The sequence below is a fragment of the Haplochromis burtoni genome, unplaced genomic scaffold (assembly GCF_018398535.1).
Source record: "Haplochromis burtoni strain Fernald_Lab_line unplaced genomic scaffold, NCSU_Asbu1 Contig_186, whole genome shotgun sequence".
NCBI lineage: Eukaryota > Metazoa > Chordata > Actinopteri > Cichliformes > Cichlidae > Haplochromis > Haplochromis burtoni.
The window spans coordinates 1,106,846-1,130,691 of record NW_024582547.1 but is presented as its reverse complement, the minus strand read 5'-3'; the positions used below and the strand labels follow the sequence as shown (position 1 = coordinate 1,130,691).

The following is a 23,846-nucleotide window of genomic DNA, read 5'->3' as shown; positions in this document are numbered from 1 at the left end:
ATGTCAGATCTCCGGGAGAGGGACATTGATCTCGTTAAAGTGTGCCTCATTGTGCCCTCTGGAAAGAGAGAAAGGGTTGTGTTGAACTGTAATTGATAGATTGATAGTTCACCCTCTAGTGACTAAATGGAAGCAATACCCACCCTTTTCTTGCACTTTCAGTAATCATACACAGCTATGCACACATGCAGCAAGATGCTGGGACTGCCAGATGGAACCTAGAGATGGGCTCTGAAACAGATTCACAATGCTGCATAGTATGCCTTTCTTTTATTATTCCTTGTAATCAGAGTGATTGTGTGCAACTGCATATTGATCTGGTCCTCTGGCCACCAATCTAGAGGTTAATTCATGCCAAAGGGGGTAGTGGCCCAGCATGGCATCAGTCAGATTATCTGGTGCAGTTGTAATCAACTAATCACTGACCGTCAACATGCAGGGTCACATGTTTGCTGCACCCATGATCCACAGGACTAACAAGTCCGATTTTTCCTGAGGCTGATTTATTTTATTGAATTTAGAAATGTTCTTAAAAAGTGTGTGTGTATTTACAGGTATATACATACTTTAGCTTTGGTTATTTAACCCTAGCAATCCAGTTGGCTCATAGTTTACCAGCTCTTTTGTTAAAGCATATTTGTAAACCTAATGGTTTATCTGCTTCTTGGCTAAAGAACCAGATAAAGACAGCATCGTTCTGATTGGTTACTCTTGCAAAAAAAATATTCAATCAGCATGTGACTCGGGGCTCAATGGGCATATTAATATTAATCTCTCTTTGTGACATCATGAAGAGCTAGGAGTAGAAAAAACTGTCCAAAATTGAGAGTTTAGAGGAATCTGAACTCTGACCTCATTATTTCAAACTTTGGTGATTATGAAGGAAAAGGACATTTGACTGTAAACAAGCAAAAGCATAATATGACAGCACTATTGACTCCTGATATACATGAGTGTCTTTTGTCATACAGATCAAAATTAGATGGAAGGAAGAACTGCCAGGTTCAGTGGGCCACACAATGCAGAAAAACTTGGACTAGAAAACGTTTTTGCATCGAGTGCCAGGCATGCATATTTAATTCAAATGACTAGGCACCATATTTAAGGCAAGTACCCTTTTATTTCATCAGTATTTCATTTCACTCACATGCTTCACAGATGGCTAAAGTTTGCGTTTTGGGAAATTGTTCCATGAGCTTCGTTGTATTTGTGTGTAACGAGATCACAACTGGGCTAGCTAGGTCTAATAGGAAGTGAAGATAGTTTAATGCTTTAATGTTTGGTTTCAGAAACCTTGCATGGAACAATAAATGACCCTTGTAACTGATACACATTATGTAGCTCCAAATCACAACAACTGTCACAAGTCACTTTTTATTGTAAGGTAAACCCCCTACAATATCAGAGAGAAAACCCCAACAATCATCCAATCACCTATAAGAGAGCGGGAAGGAAGAACTCTCGTTTAACAGGATGAAGCCTCTGGCAGAACCAGGCCCAGGATACAGTAGCAGCCATCTGCCATGGCTGGTTGTGAGTCTACTATAAATATGCGTCATCATTTAATGGGTGATAGGAGAACAGGGTGCATTCATCTAAGAATACTTGCCAGTGATTATGGTATCAAAGCATGCCCATCCTTAGGATTGTCCGCTGATGTTACTCAGCTTGCATTATTCCTGGTTGTAACAACTCTTTGCACTGGCCGGTGAAGCAACAACAGATGTTCGGAGACAGAACAACCAGAGTTGTAGTAGAAAAGCATCATTCTGTGATTTTTAAGATGCATGGCTTGAATCACATAGAAGCAAATCTCATGTATCGTGTGAACATTTGGCCCAACAGGAAGGTCTAGTCTCGACTGTACTGTCTCTGGAAGTTGGTGTGTAAACATTTTCAGTTTCCTTCCAATCAAAGTCAGACTTCAGCAATTATTCTGCCACATTTGACTTTTCAGTATACAATACACACATCTTCTTTTCTTCTTTGTCAATATGTAAGGTTTACTTATGCACAGCAAGTTATGAGGCTGCAGGACGCGGCAAGGCCACGGTGAGTCGTGGTAAATGGATGGTTCTTGGTTTGCATTCCGTCTCTTAGCGTTTCCTACTGTTTCATTTATTCATCTAGACATATTCATATATTTCCAGCCACTGTTTAACTGATCATTCTGTTTGTGCATACAATCAACAATTTGCTTTTGATTAAAAAGAAAAATTGTGCCAATTCATATTCTACTAATTTGGCTGAGCAAAGCACATAATTACATTTTGGAGATGCATGTTTTTTTTTTGTTTTTTTTTTTAAATGAATGTTATTATTTGATAATTTCCTCCGTTTGGGGATGTCACAATTCTCCGTATTTTTGCATCAGCCGATGCAAGACTGATGTTCTTTTTCTATTGTAAGCATAATTCATAGAAGCCTGACTTATTTCAGTTTATTTAGAGTAGAAGCTCATCTCTTCAACTCAATGCTCTATATTTCATATGGCAGTTAACCAATCTGTCCTTCACATCATATTATCTCATAGCAGTCTTATTAAATTAAGCAGTCAAAATTAAAATTGTAATGTTTTAGCAAAGACTGTACATAAAAGATAGACTATCGTGGTCTTAAGGTTGGATTATGTTTCAGTTGTAGATTCTTATTTAATTCTTGTTCTTTATTCTTGTTTTATTTTAAGTTTTCGTTTCTTTTAGTGATTATTCACCAATGATTTGTTGTAGCGAGTTTTTGGTATATGGCTACACAGCAAAATCTCCAGTGTTAAATTAACACTAGAGAGTGTCTATATGGGTCCACACCTCTGAGTGTTAAATACAACACTGTTGAGTGTTAAATTAACACTCAACAGTGTTGTATTTAACACTGGAGATTTTGCTGTGTAGATTTTGGTTTAGTTTTGATTCTGTTTTTTATTCTGCCTCCTGAGTTGTTGGAGGCTGCCTCTCTGTATTGTTTTAGGGTCTTGTCCTTACAGTATAAACCACATTTAGGTGACTGTCATGATTTGGTGCTATATAAATAAAACTGAATTAAAAGCGAGTAATAAACAGTAATAGAATAAACCATATTTCTGTGGTCTGACTTCTATAATCAAGTGCAACATGAAATATTCACATGGGCTTTATTGGATGTTGCCAGAAATCTTTTGAAACATTTTCCTTGGTTACCCTGTAGTAAGTACATGTGAGAGACAGAAGATGCATTGGTGTGTAAACATCCAAATTGGATAACACAAACACAATCTGAAGCTTTTCCATTGCAAATGTGGCGCTACTTTAGGCTATAACATTAAATGGGGTCTTCTCAGTCTTCCAAATTCATGCAAAGCCTCCACCGAATGCCTTGAGCACTGCTGCTGAGAGTGATTTAAACTCCATCACCGCCCGTTTGGGGTATTTGATCAGTTGTAGCCATGGTTACAGAAGAGGAGTGTTTAAGGCAGTTTGAGCTCAAGGATAGAGAGGGAAAATAAAGTTGAGGAAAAACATTGAGATAATGATAGAAGTCCTTCAGCAAAGCATCAAAAAATGAAAAGAAAGAGACTATACGATTGAGCAAAAGTGAAAAATGTGAGTGAGACTGAGCTTTTCAGCTAAATAATTATTTTCACAGCTTCCATTGCTGTGGATCATTCCTGCCTGGAGCCCAAGGTCAGCTCAGACCAGGCAGCCAAAGCTTCAGGAGCTCTGCTCTTTCGTTTTCAGTGTGCCATCCACACTAAAGATATGGGTGTTCATCTCTATTTCACTTTTTTTCTTGAGACCAGGATAATGGGCACATTAAGTCTTGTGTCATGCCTGCAGCTGTAATTCTCTTAGAGTTGTTCTTCTTTCTGTGCACATGGCTCACTTCCTGTCTTCTTTAATCATTGCTATCATCCACAAGCTCCAGATTACCTTACTTGTCTCTTCTTCCCCCTCTTATATCCTGGTTTAGGTCTGAACAGTGCCAATACAACATTATAGTTATACTGGATTGTTACTACACTTTAAAACACATGATGTGACTACACTGTGGGGTAAATGATCCATATGGTCTGAGTGACTAGTGTTACTAAATAAGAGCTGAGTTAATGTAACCCAGATGAAACAAATTTAAATGTGATACTTACATGTTAAGGTTGTTGTTATTCATAGATTTACATTTGCAGCCAGCATCTTACCTGGTCCAGCATAAGGAAGGCAGGGGGTGACTTTTCGCACACATGCCCCATTAACTCAAATTTAGGATGTTTTCTGAAACTTGTCATAGTGTTCATGTTCGAAGAGGTGAAGGCTGTTCCAGAGCAGTTTGTACAGAGTATACAGAACAGTGCTAAATGGCTCTAACAGAGGTGCTCAACAGAGCAAAAAGACAAGTACATTAGAATCTCTAGTTTTAGAAAATGATACCTCACATCCCAACAGGCAGTTTTATTGAATGGCCCCCACTAAATGCTAGCATTGAGCACTTTAAAATACTACATTGGCTTCAGCTTCAAGCTATGCTGGTTTCTTATTGGACAATAATAGCAGCACCTGCCCAGCCAGCTCAAACGTTCAGATATCTCGGGTGGTCTCCGCTGTCGTAGGGTAATGGTTAACATACTGTAGTCTTTCACTGTCTCTGGGCAACACGATCTAACATTGGGATCTTTCCCATATCCTGTTTAACCAAGGTCTCATCTATAGGTTGAAGGAGCCACCGCTTTGTGACAAAGAAAAATCCCACTTGTTGGCAGTTTGAAAGCTTTTTTCCTTGTTCGCTATATATTAAAAGGAAGGAGAAAAGTGATCATTTCAGCTCTGTTGCTGGGGTGCTGCTGCCACTGCTGCAGAAGAAGAAAGTGCTGCATGCTCTCTTTATCTCCCTCCCTCTTCTTTCTTTACCAACATCTAAGCTCTCATTTGCTCCACTTTTCTGCACTGAATGCAGAGGATGTGATGATAGATTTGTGTAGTGCACTGAGTCATCTGCACTGCAAGGGCATAAAGTGGATCCATTCATTGTGAGGACCAAAAACTGAATTGCCATGGCACTGTAATTCAATAACATGTATAATCCTGCCTTAGCTTTCCAAATGAAAGATGTTGTCAGCCACTGTGAAATTAAATAGAAATGTAGGATATGAACATGTGAGACTTGGATCATCTCCTTTTTAAAAGGAAAAACACAGTCTAAGTTCTCTTAAAGTAGTTTGACAGGATGTAAGCTTGAGTGCAGCAGACTTAGTTAAGCAGCTTTAAGTGAGATGTGTCCACTGAGGAGCTGTGTGTGTGTGTGTGTGTGTGTGTGTGTGTGTGTGTGTGTGTGTGTGTGTGTGTGTGTGTGAACATCACACACAGTCAATAGGTTTCTGAGCCACAAGCTGCACTCTTGGGCACAACTGCTCTGTTGCAAGACAGAGATATGCAAACGTCACCATTGTGATTCAGATCATATCCTTGCTAAACTTGAAAAACAATAAATATTTTAGTTTGCTTCCAAGACCTCTGGATCATCACACAAAACTCTGATTTGAAGAGGTTTGGTGTTGTGTTCACTAACTGGAACTGGAAAAGTCATCAGAAATCTGGAGGGTGAAGAGTACCTTAGTAAGTCATCATCGCAGCTTTGTAACCTTGGAAGACTCGGAGTCTTACTAGTCATCCTACTTATGAACTTGCAGTGTGTATTATGCACAATACAGTTCAATCACACACAGTAGTATAGTATACACTGTGGTATAGTTTAACATGCTGCTGGAGAACCTGTTGGAGTGGGGCTAGGGTTAGAGTTCCATTTTAGAAACATGCTAAACAGGCACTGTAAAAGAAATTCGAACATGTTACCTTTTAAATGAAGTCTCTTACATGGATTTTGGCTTCACAGTTTTACTCTGAAATTATGTGAAAATGCAAGATAAAGGGGTAGATGTGGATCAGATTTGTTTATTCACATGTGAAAATCTGAAAATTCCAAATTGAGCCACAAAATCAATGGTGCAAATTCATCCTGCAAAATTACGTGAGTCAGAAAAATATTTTTAAACTGTTAGCAGTCGGACGTACCGCCCACGGGACATTGGATGGTTTAGGGGACTAATAGGACTGCTAAGGGGTTAACTACCGAAATGTTCACAGATTTTACATGTCCAGTGGGTAAAACACTGAATACTTAATGGTTTGTTGGTAAGTACAGCTGGCATGAGGCCCTGGGGTGGACACAAATAACTTGAGGATCATTAAGGGAATGGACATCAGGAACACATTGTTTAACTTATGCGCTGACCAGTGGACAGATGTATAGTCTGACTAACTGTTAGTAGGAGTATCACTTTGACTAGAACCAAATTCATGGTGGTCTTCATTGACCTAATCCAGCGGTGGACAGCACTGCTTTCACTGGCACTGACTGGTTTCTCCCAGACAGCTGATATTAATATGTTTTATTTCTAATCCCCTGACAAAAGACTTTTTCAGAGCAATATATTAGGGACGTATCACTCTCTTACATATGTTTAGACTCATGCTGTAACCATCATAGTTGATATTTTGTTGCACACTTTAAGTTTAGTAATCTTGTTTTATTTTAATAAGTATCTATCCTTAATTTAAACTGCTATGTGTTAGACAGTCATGGATGGCTACATTACATTTTACATCAGCTACTTTGTATGATTACTTAGACCTGGGTAAGAAGGCAAACGCGGAAATTACCCAAAGATATATGACTGTTCATTGCCGTGTTTAGCAGTGCATAAAATTAATAATGATTCAGAGCAGATTAATCAATTGGTGTGTTTCTGTTTGCGCAGCAAGGAAGAAACAAAATGATTTTGTGTGTATTTCACTCAGCACTCCTCTAACATCTATAGTAATGCTGAGAGGAACAGAGGAAACTGTTTCTAATGTTCTGCATTCATTAGCCTACTTCCAAATCACTTGTTTTGATCAGCAGTGTAGCTGAGATGTTGTGTGTTGTGTGTGACCTAGTTTTGCTTGAGTAAAGATTCAGCCCATGTGGAAAGAAGTTTTTGTTTTCTGTAGATTTTGTGTTTGTAAGTCCTTTAAAAAAAATCCACAGACATTAAACACTCACCGGCCTTTTTGTTAGGTAAATCTGCTCGTTAACACGGATATCTAACCAGCCAATCACTTGGCAGCAACTCAGTGTAGACCATCATTATCTCAGACTGGTTTCATGAACATGACAATGACTTTACTGCACTTAAATTGCTTTTACCTGATCTCAATCCAATAGAGTTGGATGTGCAGGCTTGGAGATTTGCTTCATTGATGCGCAGATGACAAATCTGTATTATCTGTATGATGCTGTTGCTGTGAACCAAAATCTCTGAGAAATGAGAAACAGCACAGTCAGGACCTTGTTAAATCTATTTGTAAATAACCCTAAATACTATTATTTAGTTCCTTGCACCTTATTTTGCCACTTATTGCCTTTATCTACTATGAGCTTTCTGTTTGAGTTTTGAAGCTATTATTTTGAAGGAACGACTCCCTTTTAAACCGGTTTAACGGAGCCCATGGAGATTTATTTTGTCATTAGCAGCCCCCTTGATAGAGGCGCAAGGTATGTTTATGACGAAGATAAGGACATGTTTTCTGTGACAGAGGTTACATTTGTTAAATTTTATGTAGAAGGTTAGTTTGTGTTGTAAAGGTTTAAGATTGTAAGAGTGTGGATTTTCTACTTGCACGCTGTTTTTGTGTATACATTGCCAGCTCTTACAGTGAGATTGAGGGTTTATTGCCATTAAACCTGAAAACTTCATCAGTAAAGTGTCATCCTTCATCGGATGCCATAAAGACTTATGGCACTTCCGAAGGCAAAAGCAGGTTCAACCAGTACTATCAAGGTGTACTTAATGAGATGATTTGTGACAGTATATCTGTATAACTTTGTATATATCTGTATATCTGCTGTAAAACATTAACCTAACCCAATCCTACCCATAATCCTAGATACATTGCTCAGGACAGTGTGTCATGGGCAGTGTGTCTAGAGAAATGGAAAGCTTGACAGACCAGTGATGCCTAATTATTTATGAGCAATTATTACAGAATTTCTGATTGCTGTGTTTTAGGGAAGCAGTTTATTGGTGCAGGCAGTCATACTGATACTTTGTCGCATTTTGTATAGTCTCATTTGTTTACTTACCCCGGGGCCTGTCTCAGTGCAGAGGGATTAGGCTACATCCATGGATGGATGACAGCAGGGAAAGAGATCACTGTTTGTTCTCAGAGTCTTCCCTCAATCTGTTATTGAAGGACACAAATGGGTAAGACGCAGGTCCAAGGCCAGATTGATAGTTTGACTGGGTTACTGGGGGAGTAATGATGCTTGCCTTCTCTCACTAAGATTTTACAAGTGCCAAAGGGTAGAAGTCAAGGCAAATTGGATTACATCCTTTGAAGATGAAGTTGTTCTTGGTGTTGACCTTGGAAATTGTTCAATTGTGATTCAATTTGAAGCCCATACAATCAGTTGACTGATCACTGTAAACACAATGACAAATGCATCCCTCGTCTGCCTCTGTCACACTAGTAATGGATCTTCCCTGCAACCCTGGCTTACATTGTGAATATTACCCTGCTCCTAATCTGATTGTCAGATAAAGCCGTTTTCATATTGCAAAATCTTAAACAACCAAATCTCATTGCGGCTGTGAATGTCTCTGCCTCAAATTATTCCCGCACATTAAAGGATCCCAGAAATGTTGAGTCGGATTTCTGCAAACCCCCAACTGTGAGAATCACAGGGAAATATTCACATACACCTCCTGTGGAGTCATAGTCTCTATTGTTCTGACTCAGGTGATTGCTCTACTCTTTGTTCGCTTGGATGAAACAGCTCGCTGTCACACTTTGCGTGCACTGGAATGGGAGATAATTAACTGTAATGATAATGGTCGCCTTTTGCTGTTTCGATTAGTATCATTTTAATCATCATTACATTGTTGTCTGGCTGTGACATGATGTTAATAGGATGTTGTGATAGTGTGGATATAGGGAGGGCGATGGCATTGGCTCAACAGGCCGGAGAATACCAGCTTTCAGCTTTGCATGCTTCAGAACAGCTCTACTCATCACTATCAAATCATTTCCATTATGGATCATTGTGTTTTGCAGGTTAAAATATAATGTTTCAGGCATGATAGATTTTGTTTTGCCTTTGAAAAGTGTTTTGTAATTGAGTGAGAGCACTGCTTAAGGGTATCTAACCCTGGCATACACATCTCAGCACCTTCTTTCACACTTCAGTGAAAGTGTTTGTCTTCAATGGCTGCACTGATTTAATAAATTAGCTGTGGAATTTCTCTCCATGCATTTTAAAAAGCACTGGATGCAGTTATATACATTAGGCCTTATCTGTCTGGTAATTACCAGCCAACAGTTTAGATATCACCAGCATTACATGAGAAGCCACGCACATTTTTTAGAGAAACCCGGGGAGGCTGGGGAGGCATTGAGTCCGAATGGACCATGTTCAGCACCTCCATTGCCGAAGCCACTGCACTGAGCTGCGGCCACAAGGTAGTTGGTGCCTGTCGTGGTGGTAATCCCCGAACCAAATGGTGGACACAGTGGTGAGGGGAGCCACCAAGCTGAAGGAGTCCTACCGGGCTTGGTTAGCCTGTGGGACTCTGGAGGCAGCTGACAGGTACCGACAGGCCAAGCGGAATGTGGCGCAGGCGGTGGCTGAAGCAAAAGCTCGGGTGTGGGAGGAGTTTGGAGAGGCCATGGAAAAAGACTTTCAGACTGCCTCGAAGAGATTCTGGCAAACCGTCAGGCGACTCAGGAGAGGAAAGCGGTGTTCTACCTGCACTGTGTGTAGTGCGGGTGGAGCGCTGCTGACTTTGACTGAGAAAATTGTCGGGTGGTGGAAGGAATACTTTGAGGACCTCCTTAATCCCACTGGCACATCTTCTGTGGCTGAAGCAGAGTCTGGGGATGAAGGGGATGACCCGCCAATCTCTGGGGGCGAGGTCATTGAGACAGTTAAACAACTCCTTGGTGGCAGAGCCCCTGGGATGGCCAAGGTCCGCCCCGAGTTCCTGAAGGCTCTTGATGTTGTAGGGCTGTCTTGGTTGACACGTCTCTACAATGTTGCATGGAGATCAGGGGCAGTACCCCTGGACTGGCAGACCGGGGTGGTGGTCCCCATCTTTAAGAAAGGAGACCGGAGGGTGTGTTCCAACTACAGGGGAATCGCACTCCTCAGCCTCCCTGGGAAAGTCTATGCCAGGGTGCTGGAGAGGAGAGTCCGTCCGTTAGTCAAACCTCGGATACAGGAAGAACACTCCTGTTCCTGGTCGTGGAACACTGGATCAGCTCTTATCCTCTCGAGGATACTTGAGGGTGCATGGGAGTTTGCCCAACCAGTCTACATGTGTTTTGTGGACTTGGAGAAGGCATTCAACTCTGCTTTTTGCAGATGATGTGGTTCTGTTGGCTTCATTGGGTGATGGCCTCCAGCTCGCCTTGGAACGGTTCACAGCCGAGTGTGAAGCAGTGGGAATGCACCTCCAAATCTGAGGCCATGGCCCTCAGCCGGAAAAGGGTGGTGTGTCCACTCCGGGTCAGGGACGAGTTCCTGCCCCAAGTGGAGGAGTTTAAGTATCTCAGGGTCTTGTTCACGAGTGATGGGAGAAGGGAGCGGGAGATCGACAGACGGATTGGTGCAGCGGCCACAGTGATGCGGATGCTGTACCGGTCTGTTGTGGTGAAGAGAGAGCTGAGTGTAAAACCTCCACATCAAAAGGAGTCAGTTGAGGTGGTTCGGGCATCTGACAAGTATGCCTCCTGGACACCTCTTGGGTGAGGTTTTCCGGACATATCCCACAGGGAGGCGGCCCCGGGGCAGACCCAGGACACGCTGGAGAGGTTATATATCTCAGCTGGCCTGGGAACACCTTGGTGTTCCCTCGGCTGGGGAGAGCGAGGTCTGGGCTTCTGTGCTTGGGCTACTGCCCCCGCGACCCGGCCCCGGATAAGCAGAAGAAAATGGATGGATGGATGAAATCTTTACCGTGTTAATGAGAAACTTCTCTGTTTTCTTTTACTTTATTAAACTGTGACATCTCTGTATATAAAAGATGGACATCTGAGATATTTCCTGTTTGTTTTTGGACATGCATTGTGAAGCCTTATGTTCTGGTGCCAAAAGTGACCATAGTTTGATTAGAAGGAGAAGTGCCAGCAAGCTAAGCTAGCAGGCCAGTTAGCAAACTGCATCCACAGAATGCACAGGATAATGCTTGCTCACAGGGATTTGCTCACAGGATGTGCTATACAGTAACTGACAGCATGTCATATTATTTTTTAAGATAATTTCTAGAAAAATACCTTAAAAGACATCAATACTACAATCATGGTGTAGTTCAATGATTCTGCTAGGCTTTACCTTCAGTAAAGCCTAGCAGAATCATTGAACAGATAACATTGAACAGATAACAAGAGGATTTATGTCCCTGTTTTTGCAGATCTGAATATCCAAAAGGCCAAGCCCCTAATTTTCAAACAATAGTATAACGGAGTTATAAAAAATGACCCACTGTGGAGTTGTTGGGAAGAGGGAACCTGCTTTTTTACCAGACTCGGAGTATGCTTACTGCTGCTGTAGAGTTAAGAATTTCAACATGATAGTCTATGGCAGTAGTTCCCAAACTTTTTTTGCTAGGTATAGTTTGTTGGGTTTCTTTTGTTTTTTTTTTTTTTTCACTATGTAATAATATTCAACATTGTCATCAATACATTTTTAAAAAAAATGTGCAAAATGGGTTTAAAAACATAAACAACTGTGGGATACAGTTTGTCCATGACTTGAACCGGGAATACAAATTGTTGCAGGATCAGTGTTGTGCCAAGGTATGCATCCCCGACAAAACCTGCTCCCCACACTTAGGGAGCATTCGCTGGGCACGTAGTGCGGATCCAGTTTACTCCATCTCCATTACAGATTGGGCGTGGAAGCAGTGATGTTTTAGTTTTGTGAAAAGTGAGTGTCGTTACATTACCATTCAGTTTGAGGGTTACAACAAAAAATATATATTTATTGTTCTCACGTGGTATTGGACAGGGTTATTTTAATAAACGAAGGACATTTTACCTGATAATTATTTTTATCCTCCTATAACTTTCCTGAACAAAGAGCTAAAACCTTAGTCGTTATAAGAAATATTTGTGAACTAAAAATCAAGAATGTGGGATACTGTTTGTTTGGAGATCCCAGCGTGTGCTCCCGATGCAGAGGAAATTCTGTCAGGGCTCCCTACCTCGGGACGGCAGCTGTCGTGGAGGTGAATCCAGTGGCAAGATATGCTTCATCATATGTTCTAGTCTTTGGCTTGGAAGCATTTCTAGCAATGCTTCAACCTCTGCTTTGCTTTGCATTTCCATTATGCTAGCAGTGTCCAAGCATACTTTTTTTTTTTTTTCCCCATTCCGCCCACTTTGGGAATCACTGGTCTATGGGATTGACTAGCTTCTGTCTCCAGTGGCTATTAGTGGAACTGCTGTTTTTAGCACTTCCACGTTGCCTTCACTTTTTAGTCCCACAAGTTGCTGCTTAAATATAGGCAGCTGAAGTTTCTGATATGGATCAATGTCTACAACTGCTTTTATTTTTAAAGGTTACACTCCATCAACACATATACATAATACATATAGTACTAATGTTTCTGGACTGATATTGGCACACACACAGTCTTTGAGTTGCTTCCAATCAGACAACTAAACCAGTCTGCTGTAGCTAAATCAGAGTTGATGGTATCTTGACGTAAGAGTAGTGTGAAGACGGGTCCATTTCCATGGCTAGAGATAGAAAATAAATTATTCAGGTGTGCCTTTGGCCTAATGTGAGGCATGATGAAAGTAGATTTTAGATTAACAATGTGCCGACACTACCCTTTTGCTCTGAAGCAGAGGTCCAGTGGGACATGTGGGACAAGCTTCAATCAGTGAAAACACACTGCCATCTGTTGGGCCAATCAGTTTTAGTGACTCCACACACACTCAGCAAGACACACACACACACACACACACACACACACACACACACACACACACACACACACACAGTGAAGCCTCACAACTCTGACTTAGTCATACCATTATTAAAACTTTGTAGCCATTTTCTCAGATGATATCAGTGACATCGGAGGGTCACCATGGTGAAATTAACCATCTTTGTAACAAGAAACAGGGCACTTATGCTCCTTGTCACTTGTTTTTGCGGACATGCTCGCTGCACTGATATGTTGAAAACTGCTTTCGGCTTGGCTGTCTCATGAAGTTAATAAAACATGTGCAACTGTGTGATCTTGCACAGCCCCAAAGTGTCAGCAAAGAGGAGGGAGCAACATCATTTTAGGGACTCTATTTGCCAAAAATCTGGCAACAGGACTGACTGGCACCATGTCTTTTGAGTCAGGGCTGTTAGAATTTAGGATTTCATTCTAAACACAAACTCTTCATCAACTTTTAATTAAGCCTTAAAAGCATCAGTAATGTTCTTGTTACAGACAAAACAGACAAAACTTTAAAGTTAGTTAGGGCGATCGTGGCTCAAGAGTTGGGAGTTCGCCTTGTAATCGGAAGGTTGCCGGTTCGAGCCCCGGCTTGGACAGTCTCGGTCGTTGTGTCCTTGGGCAAGACACTTCGCCCGTTGCCTACTGGTGGTGGTCAGAGGGCCCGGTGGCGCCAGTGTCCGGCAGCCTCGCCTTTGTCAGTGCGCCCCAGGGTGGCTGTGGTTACAATGTAGCTTTCCATCACCAGTGTGTGAATGGGTGGATGACTGGATGCGTAAAGCGCTTTGGGGTCCTTAGGGACTAGGAAAGCGCTATATAAATACAGGCCATTTACCATTTAAAGTTGCCTAACGTAATTTGGTGCTTGTTTGCATGCTCCCAAAAACACCCCTCACCAACAAAGCCCTCAGCTGTAAAGATGGCTGGTAAATATCTGGTCAAAAGGTTTTATCAGCAGATCCTTCAAGTTGTGAGTTCCAGCCAGCACATATAAAACTTGTTCCCCTGAATCTACTAAAAGCCTGTCACATGGTTTCTGAGTAGGTACTCAGCATTGCTTGCCATTGGCATTTCAGTGATGCCAGTCGGTGACCCGGTCATTCATCCGTAACAGATTTTGCTTTTCTGGAAGTCGCTTAAGTCTTTACAACAACATATTCTGTTCCTACTTCCAACACTCTTACTATAAGAAGGGACTGTTCAGTGAGCGCTTACAGTGTCTGCTGATTGGTGCTGGGCAGGTAGCATGCCGTAATGCTGCAGCTGCTGGAAACAAGACTAGGGCTGACACAAACTATTATTTTGATAGTCGACTAGTCACCGATTCTTTTTGCGATTAGTCGACTAATCAGATCATGCATCCATTGGACGTTAAACGCACAACTTACTGCACTGCATAACTATCAGCTTACAGCTTGAAGTGTTTAGGGTATGTGCCAACTAAAAATAAAGACAAGATGATAGTTTATTAAACTTTTAATGAAATTTGCAGATTGTCTCAGTGGAGTTTAATGAACTCAGCTCCTTGTGATCTAAAATATAACAGGACACTGGAGTAAATTCTCCACCATCTCACACTTTTGTTTAATCAGTTTTCTGTTTGACGTTTATTCAAGCTGTGTAAAAACTATATAACTTTAATCTCAGCCAAAACGATTTATTCAGGAACAAATAAAATACTGAGAAAAGCCAAACAATAACATTTTAAAGTTATCTAAGTGACTCATATATCTGTTTCAAAGTAGCGAACGCGTGGTATGAACATCTGAGTGTGTGTGTGTGTGTGTGTGTGTGTGTGTGTGTGTGTGTGTGTGTGTGTGTGGTGTGAGGTGGGAGATGTGCAGTTCTACCTTGAACCCTCTAGCTATCGAGCTGGTGGGTAACGATATCTCCAAAAACGTCGGAGCACTTTTCCAAATATGTGATGTCTTGATAAACCGAGCAGATATTTGAAGCTACATTCTCACCTGAAAATATCTGAAAACTTTATTTTGTGATCCAGAAAGTGTAATATTAAAACTAAGTAGCTGCCGCCATTGTTGAAAACTGGAATTGGCTGGGCCGCGCTACGAATTCTGGGATAGGTTGGGCCACGAAGGATAAACCCATCCTTCAATTCTGGGGAAAAGGAGGAAGCATTTGTCAACTGCATTTGGAGGAGTCTTCAAATTTGGACAGCCTTTGTAGCGTTGCTGTAACGTAGTCGGCCTACAAATGCGGCCTCCGAAGGATGCGGCCCCTGAATTTGGACACAGCTACGATACCGGACCCTGCTTCTTCTTCTTCGGCGTTTAACGGCAGCTGGCATCCTTGTACATGTATTGCTGCCATCTTCTGTTTTAGTCCATTATTACACTCTTAAATCCTACTGCTTATTCCTGCATCTTTCAGGATCTTACAAAGCTTCAAACGGCATGTCGACTATTAAATTAGTCGTCGACGATTTTGATAGCTGACGTAATAATGACTAGTTGACTAATCGTGGCAGCCCTAAACAAGACTCATAAAAGAATTTAGAATGAGCCAAACCATTTAAGTAGTTGGCTGCAAAACCCAAAAGATGAGCAGTCAATCTCTCTGGTGTGAATGACACTTTTAACATTAAATAAAGTATTTTAATCTGTGTTTAAGGATGATTGGCGCTTTGTCAAGAGCTTTGCACATGATTAAGATAAACTTTCACTGTCTCTAAATCTTTGAGACCCAGCTGAACTAAACTGATTCTATTAAAATTAAGACCTGAGGCAACAGTTTTACATCTTTAGATAAATGCTGCTGACTGCCTGTGCTACCCCTCAGCCTTCAGTGACTCAGTTATTGATTTCAAAATCCAACTTTACCTTGTTCTCAAGTTACCGCATTCACTTGATTTGCAGAAAACATAACCGCTGACTGAGGTCGCGGTCACTGAGATAAGAACTCGTCCAAGGTTGGTAGTAGCTACACCTATGCTATTGATTTCAAAATTCTAGCTGACTTCCTTCTGGAGTTATCGCATTCACAAGATTTTCAGAAAATTTGAACTTAGACCTCTGACCTTTAGATCAAGGTCACTGAGCTTTGTCACCTCATTCTCAAGTTATCGCAGTCGGAAACTTCGGTGTCCACACTGCCCCCACACTCGGACACCAGCCCAGCAGGGTGACAGCAATATTCAGCCTTTTACAACTGAGGGGTAAAAAACTGTAGTTGACTGCTTACTAACAGAGCCAACAGATTTATTTCACGCCATCTCTTCCATCTTCTCACTTGGTGTTACACAACACATACTTGACATGTTGTATTGGCAACGTCATTGAGGGAAATGTGTGTGAAGCTGTAGTAACAGGCCTAAAGGCATTAATATATTAATTACAGATTTTATGAAACTACATTATGTCGCCAGGCTTTGCAAACTATTCTATATTGTGTTTTATTTATTGTGTTTTCCAAACTGTGGTGCTTTCCAGAAGGTGTTAGTTTTAGTCGTTTTTATAGTATTGCTTGGCTATTTTTCCTGTTGTGTTACATTTACTTTTGTACGGTGTTGTATTTTGTATGCTGGGTCACCACACAAAAAATGACTTTGTCTGATGATATTAAAGTCACAGTAAAAGGGTCATGTGATCCTGGGTAGAGAAGCTTTGATTGGGCTCTGATCTAGATGTGAGGCAAGACAGCCGGAGGAGGGAGACAGTGACCGCAGAGATGGAACTGCCTCTTAGCTCCTAACTTTCCTTCACACCCAGAATATGCTCGTGCACACGTGCTCATACACAAACACAGAGTTCATTATTGCCGTGCATTCACTCCCATCCTTCCTGCTACTGCCTTGAAGTGATTAGCAAAACAATGACACAATCTGCAAAATGTTTTTCCCACAGAAAAGCTTGTGCTCAATAAACTGCCATATCATCTACTGCACTAAAGAACCTCATGATTGAGCTTCCTCTTCACAGCCTCTTTCCCATCCTGCTTCGTGTTCTCCTGACTCCCAGCAGGGTACTGCAGTAACTGGAATTATGTGTTTGTGTGATGTTGTTGCTGTTGTGAGCCCCAGGCTTTTTTCTCTGATCAAGAAGGGGCCTCATGTCTGGGCCCTAATGCTTGTCTAGCAGTATGACTAATGCATCGTGTCCCTAGTACCAACCATATGGAATTTAGATAAACTGGACTAAGAGCTCCTTCTGATAAGACTAGTGTAAAAATAAGCTATAGAAATAACAATGGAAAAAAATAAGACATTAAGATTCTATGTCACGTTTTCTGTGTAGCTCTTGAATTGATATTACAACCTTCTTTTGATGTTTGTTATTGTTTACTCTTGTTATCGTTTAATCAACTGACCAGAAGAAGACCTGGCCGTATCCCAGACGGCATATTAATCATAAATGTCTCTTCCTGCTATATAATGGTAGGTTATTTCAGCACAAAGTAACGTTATTTCTGATTAGAATCAGTTGAGGAATCTCGGCACAAGACAGAAGGCCAAACTGGCCTTCCCGTGTGCACGGTTTGATTGTTCTCCTGTCATCCTGAATCGCTTTGGAATGCTTCACAGCCACATATCTATGTTTGCTGCTCTCAGTATCAGAACCAAATGATTATGTCATCCCCTGACACAATTCTGCCTTAAAGGAAAACCACTTTTCTACTCTAGCTGAGTATTCAAAGCCCTTTTTACTACAAGTACCGTTCAACTATATATTTTCTGTGTTTTTCCTATACCCAAGCAGCCTGGCTAACATTTGTGCACACACAGTGATCAGCACATTGGGGTTCAGTGTCTTGACCAAGGATATTTTGACATGCTGGAGCAGCTAGGAAGTGAACCACTGACCTGTGCTACCACCTGATCACAGCCACCTCCAATGCATTTATCTATTGTTTGAATCTTTTATATTGTCATTAATTAATGTTTTATTTAGCTTAGACTAAATCAAACATGCAGATTCATGCGCTGTGGTGACCCCTTGGTAAGCTGAAAGTAAGTGTAGGAAAACAGCCCTCGACTCCCTTAATGCATGATGTCCATAAACACTTTGCTAATGAGATGTGATTGCAATTGCTAGTTTCAAACCTGAAATACAATATAGGGTTAATTTTATTAAATAAGGGTCCCTAATGAAGCCAAAAAGCACAATAAAGGAGGGCATGCTTTAAGACAATCCTAACTTGTAAGTGAATAGTTGCGTTCTTTAAGCATTGCAAGTTTCTCTGTTTGTCAGCCAGATCCCCTGTTTGATTGTGGCGCAAGGTGACGGCTCAAATCTTCACAAAGTGATTCACTAAGTGACATCCCGGTGGCTATGTCCGTTTTTTATACAGTCTGTGAATGCACTGAAGTACTCAATTTTCAAACTCGAGATCAGCGTTCATATCCAAAGACTCGTCTGTAGTTAGGTTTGCAGTTGTATATATTAAAGACAAGATTGTACCTCCAACGGCACCGAGTGCACACATCAGAACAGAAGCCCCTAAAATTGCTTGATTGCCTGCTTACCTCCACTCCTTGACTGAGTTTAAACACAGTGCTTACAATTTCAGGCTGCAGGACATTTTGACTTTAGTTTACCTCTTTTTCACACTGGACTTGGATGAAACTGGCTTTAAATATGTTGTTGCCTATAACTAAAGCGAGCTACAAAAACAATGAAGCTGAATTCTTTTGATTTTTTAAAGACTTGTATTTCTCTGTCTGGAACGACTCTTACTCTTGTTTTCTTAATTTGTGAATAAGTGTAATGTGTCATTTATTATGTTGCTGTCTGTCTCAATTGTTGTGTATGCTTTTTTGCACGCAGGTCTCAATCTCAGTGAGACTGAGATCTGTTTAAGTAAAGAATTGAATAATAATAATAACCCTTCCAGTTCTGCAGTTGTTGTTTCCTGATGATAAACACAAGCAGTGATGTAGCCCTATGAGAATGCTGTGGATTGTCTGTGTCTGTGGGTTTTAGTAGTGAATCAGATGTACACCAATGAAAACATGCTGTTACTGATCTGTCGCAATCCATCAAAGTGATAAACACACCCCGACCTATACCCCCACCTTTCTTTCTGACCGAGCAGACTGAAAACATTTCCAACCTGAATCGGACACATTTGCTAAAACTACACAGTTCACCAAGCGAGGCGTGGCTGTTGGACTTGCAGCAATGTCTGCTATTTGAATGTCACCAAGTCTCCAGAGAGGGAAAGAAAAGGATCTTTGCTTTGAGCCATTGCTATTGTCATGACAACTGCTTTAAATGCCTCATCTGTGATTGATGTTTCACTGCTTCTTTCTACCTTGCCTCTTGTCATGTCAGAGAAGTTCAGTCATTCCTGCACATTGTGTATTCCTGTGAGAGATGTGCAGCCGAGCACAGCGGCATGTGATACATACAAAGCATATTCAGCAGTTCTGTTATCAGCTGAGTGATAGTACAGCTTTTTATTTTGTTGTTAAGCAATTTACCTGCCTCCCCCTGCCTATTTCCAGCCTTCTGTGACTGTCTTCACTCCCCCCTTTCCCACTCTGTGATTGGGGCATATATCTTCCACAATGCTACACAACTTCACTCTTGCTCTACTCTTTAATGGAAGGTGTCACTGAGAAGCAGTCACCTCATTCCTGCTAAAACCAGCGTTTCCTCACCTGCTTTCTTGAAAGCTTTTAACCCGACTCGACGAGAAAAGGGGCAGCACACAAGAAAGGTGTGGAACCATTTCTACCCAGGCTTACTCTGTTGTGTCATTCTGATTCCTTTACCTTGATAATCTTTTGTTTAGCAGGTTACAAGATGTAACCAGCTGGTTGGATGGATTATACATAGGTAACTTTTTTTTCCAACCACTGCAGTCAGGGTTCAATCTCAAATTAAAGCATACCTGGCTCAGTTATGCATTTGTCAGAAATGCAACTTAAAACTGATGCATTTCAACTGGGAAGTAAAACTTTGCTGCAGTCATCGGTGCTGGTTGCCTATGGCACTTGTGAAGAGTCAGTGGAAACATACATCTTTTGCATTTTTCGGAACACTTTTCCTTGACCTAGAGTTTCAAAATGCCATGTGAAGAAAACAAGTTCATAAAAACTTTGGAAAAGACAAAAACATTGCCAAGACAGTCCAAGTGCATTACACAGCCAGAAGGGAATTACTCAGTGTCTTTTGTAATGAATACTCCTGTGCAGTCTATATTCAGTAAGATACCTATAAGAAAAAACAAAGGGACTGCAAACAAAGTGTTAATCACCTACATCACTTCTATTTTATTTATGTAGCGCAATCACATGACCCCGTATGAACAAGCACTTGGCGAAAGTGAGAATAAAAAAACTCCCTATTAACAGGAAGAATCCTCCAGCAGAGCCAGGCTCAGGGAGCTGTTAGGAGTGAGTGGAAAGAGTAGAGCAAAGACAGAAAAGAAGGCGACCTATAGTAGGGAGAGGCATGTACTGTAATGAAAAAGTATTTCGGAGTATTTTTTATTTTTTTTGCATAATTATTCTAACATTTTATTTTCAAAAAGGATCAGGCAAAAGAGGATTTTTATAGAATACTGTTAAATGTTACTATATCATTAGAATCAGACTACTTTCATAATCCCTTAGGAAATTATGTCCATATGTTCGGACAAGATCGAGTGGGATCAAAACAGTGAGTGGGTCATTTACATTTGAGAGAAGCAAATTGAGTCTACTAATAAATTAAATGCTATATTTAAGTTCTGTGAAATCTACAGAAGGTTTTCTAGTTTTTCCTTGATGCAGCGCTCTCTCACTGTAGCCACATTAACTGAGATTAAGGTCTGTACCTGCACAGTCATTTCACTGTAACGGGACTCATCAGCTCTGAATCAGAAGTGTGGACCAGCCCTCATATTGACCAGCAGGCCAATCCTCTGTCAGCACCTCAGTGACCTGATGTTGACTACATAGACAGGATCTAGTCCTTTAAACATTTCCAGTCTATTTGCATGAATATAAATTAAGTGGAGAATTTGTGGTGCGATGTGTAGCAGCAGTTATATCACCAGTCAGCTGTACGTGAGCCATCATCTCAACTGCTGCTGAGCTTGAATGAGTGGCACACTAATTCAGTGTGTGTGTGTGTGTGTGTGTGTGTGTGTGTGTAAGGAGTGGGTAGGAGATTTAACTGTGTGGTAGTCGCTGTGTACCTAAGCTTTCTGCTTTCCTGTTCCCCCCAGACCAGACACAGAGGTCCCCAGCTCCGTCATGATTCACAGACGCCACCATCACTCGTGAGTAATTATTTGAATGTTGTACATATGGGAATTTTATGCCCATGTGCTGAAGTGTTAAAGCTGTGAAGCAAAAAACATCCAATCAAGAGAAGGGAAAATGTGTGCTTGGAATGCTAAGTCCTAGCAATTGATCTAGTTTCTTATTTCTTCATATGAAGGAAGAAATAAGGAGGAAACACACAGTGCACTTTTTACTGTATGTATGCTGATCTGTGCATATGTTGTGTGTGCATGTTGTCAGCAACAAAAACAACCAGCGCTGCTCCTGGAGGCTAAAAAGTGGCTTCAACATTTTTCTGCTGCACTACAGAAGTAAAGCTGGACTTTATTTACGTAGCGCTGATGATGTCACACCAGAAGAGCTATTTTTAGAAAATGGTCTGAGGAAAACTGGTGGGGGTTTTTTCTTCCTCTCCTTCTTCTTTCCTGCACATTTCCTGGAACATTATTACTATTCAGAGCCCTTCACATGTGCATGTTCTTCCCTCAGCGCGTTTAATCTCATTGTTTTGGTCAATTTAGAGAATCTATGAGCCACTGATTGCTTTCACAAAGCAAAGTTTGTCAGGCAACAAACACACACACACACAGTCAACTTACTGTACAGAAGAATTTCCAGTGTGGTTTCATAATTACATGATACGTGTTGTTTATCATTTAAAGTGACCGACTGCATATTAGTCTCAGTGCTAGCAGCCAGCAAGCATGATGGGAGATGCGGTGGGGTGGTGTTGACCTCCTGTTATTCCCACTACCCATCTGCCTACAAATCTCATCTGTTAGTCCCATGATCTTCATTAGGCGTTTTGTTTTCTCCGACATCCAGGGAGTCACATAAAAGTCATCATTTCTGTCTCACTAGTGCTGGATTGCATAAGAAAGAAGGAGCTTCCATCTGTTCCACCCAAGGCTGGCTTGCCTGCACTGAGCAGACTTTTCATCTTATTATCACACCAAAGCTGCCTCCCCCCTCCCACTAGAGCAAGGCACAGCAGCAAAGCTGTTCGTCTGTGATGGATGATCATGTGACCTGACCAAGCTCAAGGTCACTAGATTTCCTGAAGTTCCCCAGCTAAACATACCCTTCACGTGTCCAGCTGAGAAACATGGGCTTTCTTGTCTGCTTTAGTGTTAGAGAATAAGTAAACCTACTTCCATGACCTTACATGCACTAAGTAGATGCAGGTGTGAAAAAGCTGATGGCTCTATTATAATGAAGTCCATCTGTGTAATACACTGCTGGCCTGAATTACCTTAAAAATGGAAGGCCACGCTGAGTGCTCAGCATATTCAACTTGAAGTATAATGATGGATGGGACATTAGAGTGCCAAGCAGAAAGCACCAGGTGCTGAAAAATGAAGCTCGTGGAGAAGTGCCAAAAACTGCAGTACTACTCCTGGCCACTTGAGGTTGACTCCAGTGAGCCACTCCTTATACTTTCCCAATGACCAACAACTATCAAATTTAAATGATAAACAAAGAATAGATTAGGTGGCTATGCCTAATCCATTATAGTACATTCATGGTGTGAATATTTTTGACTGACAGATGGCCTGACATAGGCTGCTGTAGTCCTTGTTAGGCAAAGATACACAGTACTGTTGTGAAGCCTTGAACTGAGTATGATTTTACTTGGTGTTTTGAAGGTGGATGTGAAAACCAATGATTGGACTTGACTTTGAAACAGCAGCCATCTCATCCTCACTGGCTATCGATCTGTAAAGGATAATTAATATAATAGAGTAAGAAAGTGGATAATTGCCGACATTCTTACTTTATCAGTGACTATAGTTTACACACTTTTACTTTTACTCTCAGGATTAAACTTGAGAGCAAAGGTCATAGAGCAAAGGAAAAAAACTATTTTAATTAGATTTATTATATTTTCGACATAATTCTTTTCATTTTTCAATGGGATGGTACAGGCAGTGCCACCGCAACTGCTGATGTTGCACTTACATTCAAATAATGTATTAAAAATTATCATAAAAGACCTTGTTTAAAGAGTTACTAAGAATCCCATTTGCAATTTGCACCTGTGATTTATGAATTTCAAATCAGCTTAAGTTTTTCAAGCAGAAAGAGGATTTAGTAGTGGATCCTAGAAAACTGATTCTGTTCATCTGGTTGTAGCATTTTCTGAGTTCCCTCTGAAAATGCTACAACCAGATGAACAGAATCAGTTTTATGTCACTCATACAAGTCACTTTTTCAATCTCAATTGACTGCAGGTTTGCCTAACCTTATAAATGGTACAGTTTAACAAGACCATTTAAGGAGACACTTGGTGTCATTTTGAACAGAAAACCTTTTTTACAGGAAGAATCTGCGAGCAGAACCAGGGTCAGGGAGGGTTCTGCCGCAGGTCATCCAGGCCTTTATGTCTTTAAGATTGGTGTGTGTCATCTGTCCTCTTGGATAGATAAACCATGGTATCATCTACATAGCAATGAAAATGTAAGTTAATTTTGCCTTAGGAAAGCTTTTTACATTTTTACGTAATGTAAAAAGAAGTGGTCCCAGCACAGAATCTTTTGGAACTAATTTTGTGAAAAAGACTCCCCATTTACATGAACAAATTGGATGGGAATTGATAAG

General features: G+C 41.0%; 1 protein-coding gene across 5 annotated transcripts in view; it reads left to right on the top strand.

Annotated features, from left to right (window-relative positions):
* The window catches only part of iqsec1b (IQ motif and Sec7 domain ArfGEF 1b), a 239,909-nt gene that overhangs the window by 121,933 nt on the left and 94,130 nt on the right, over nt 1–23,846 (top strand). For all 5 annotated transcript variants that reach the window (XM_014337529.2, XM_014337528.2, XM_042225861.1 and 2 more), the window contains one exon: nt 21,191–21,244. In XM_014337529.2, the coding sequence (XP_014193015.1) occupies nt 21,191–21,244 (54 nt within the window). The remainder of the gene's footprint in view (nt 1–21,190; nt 21,245–23,846) is intronic.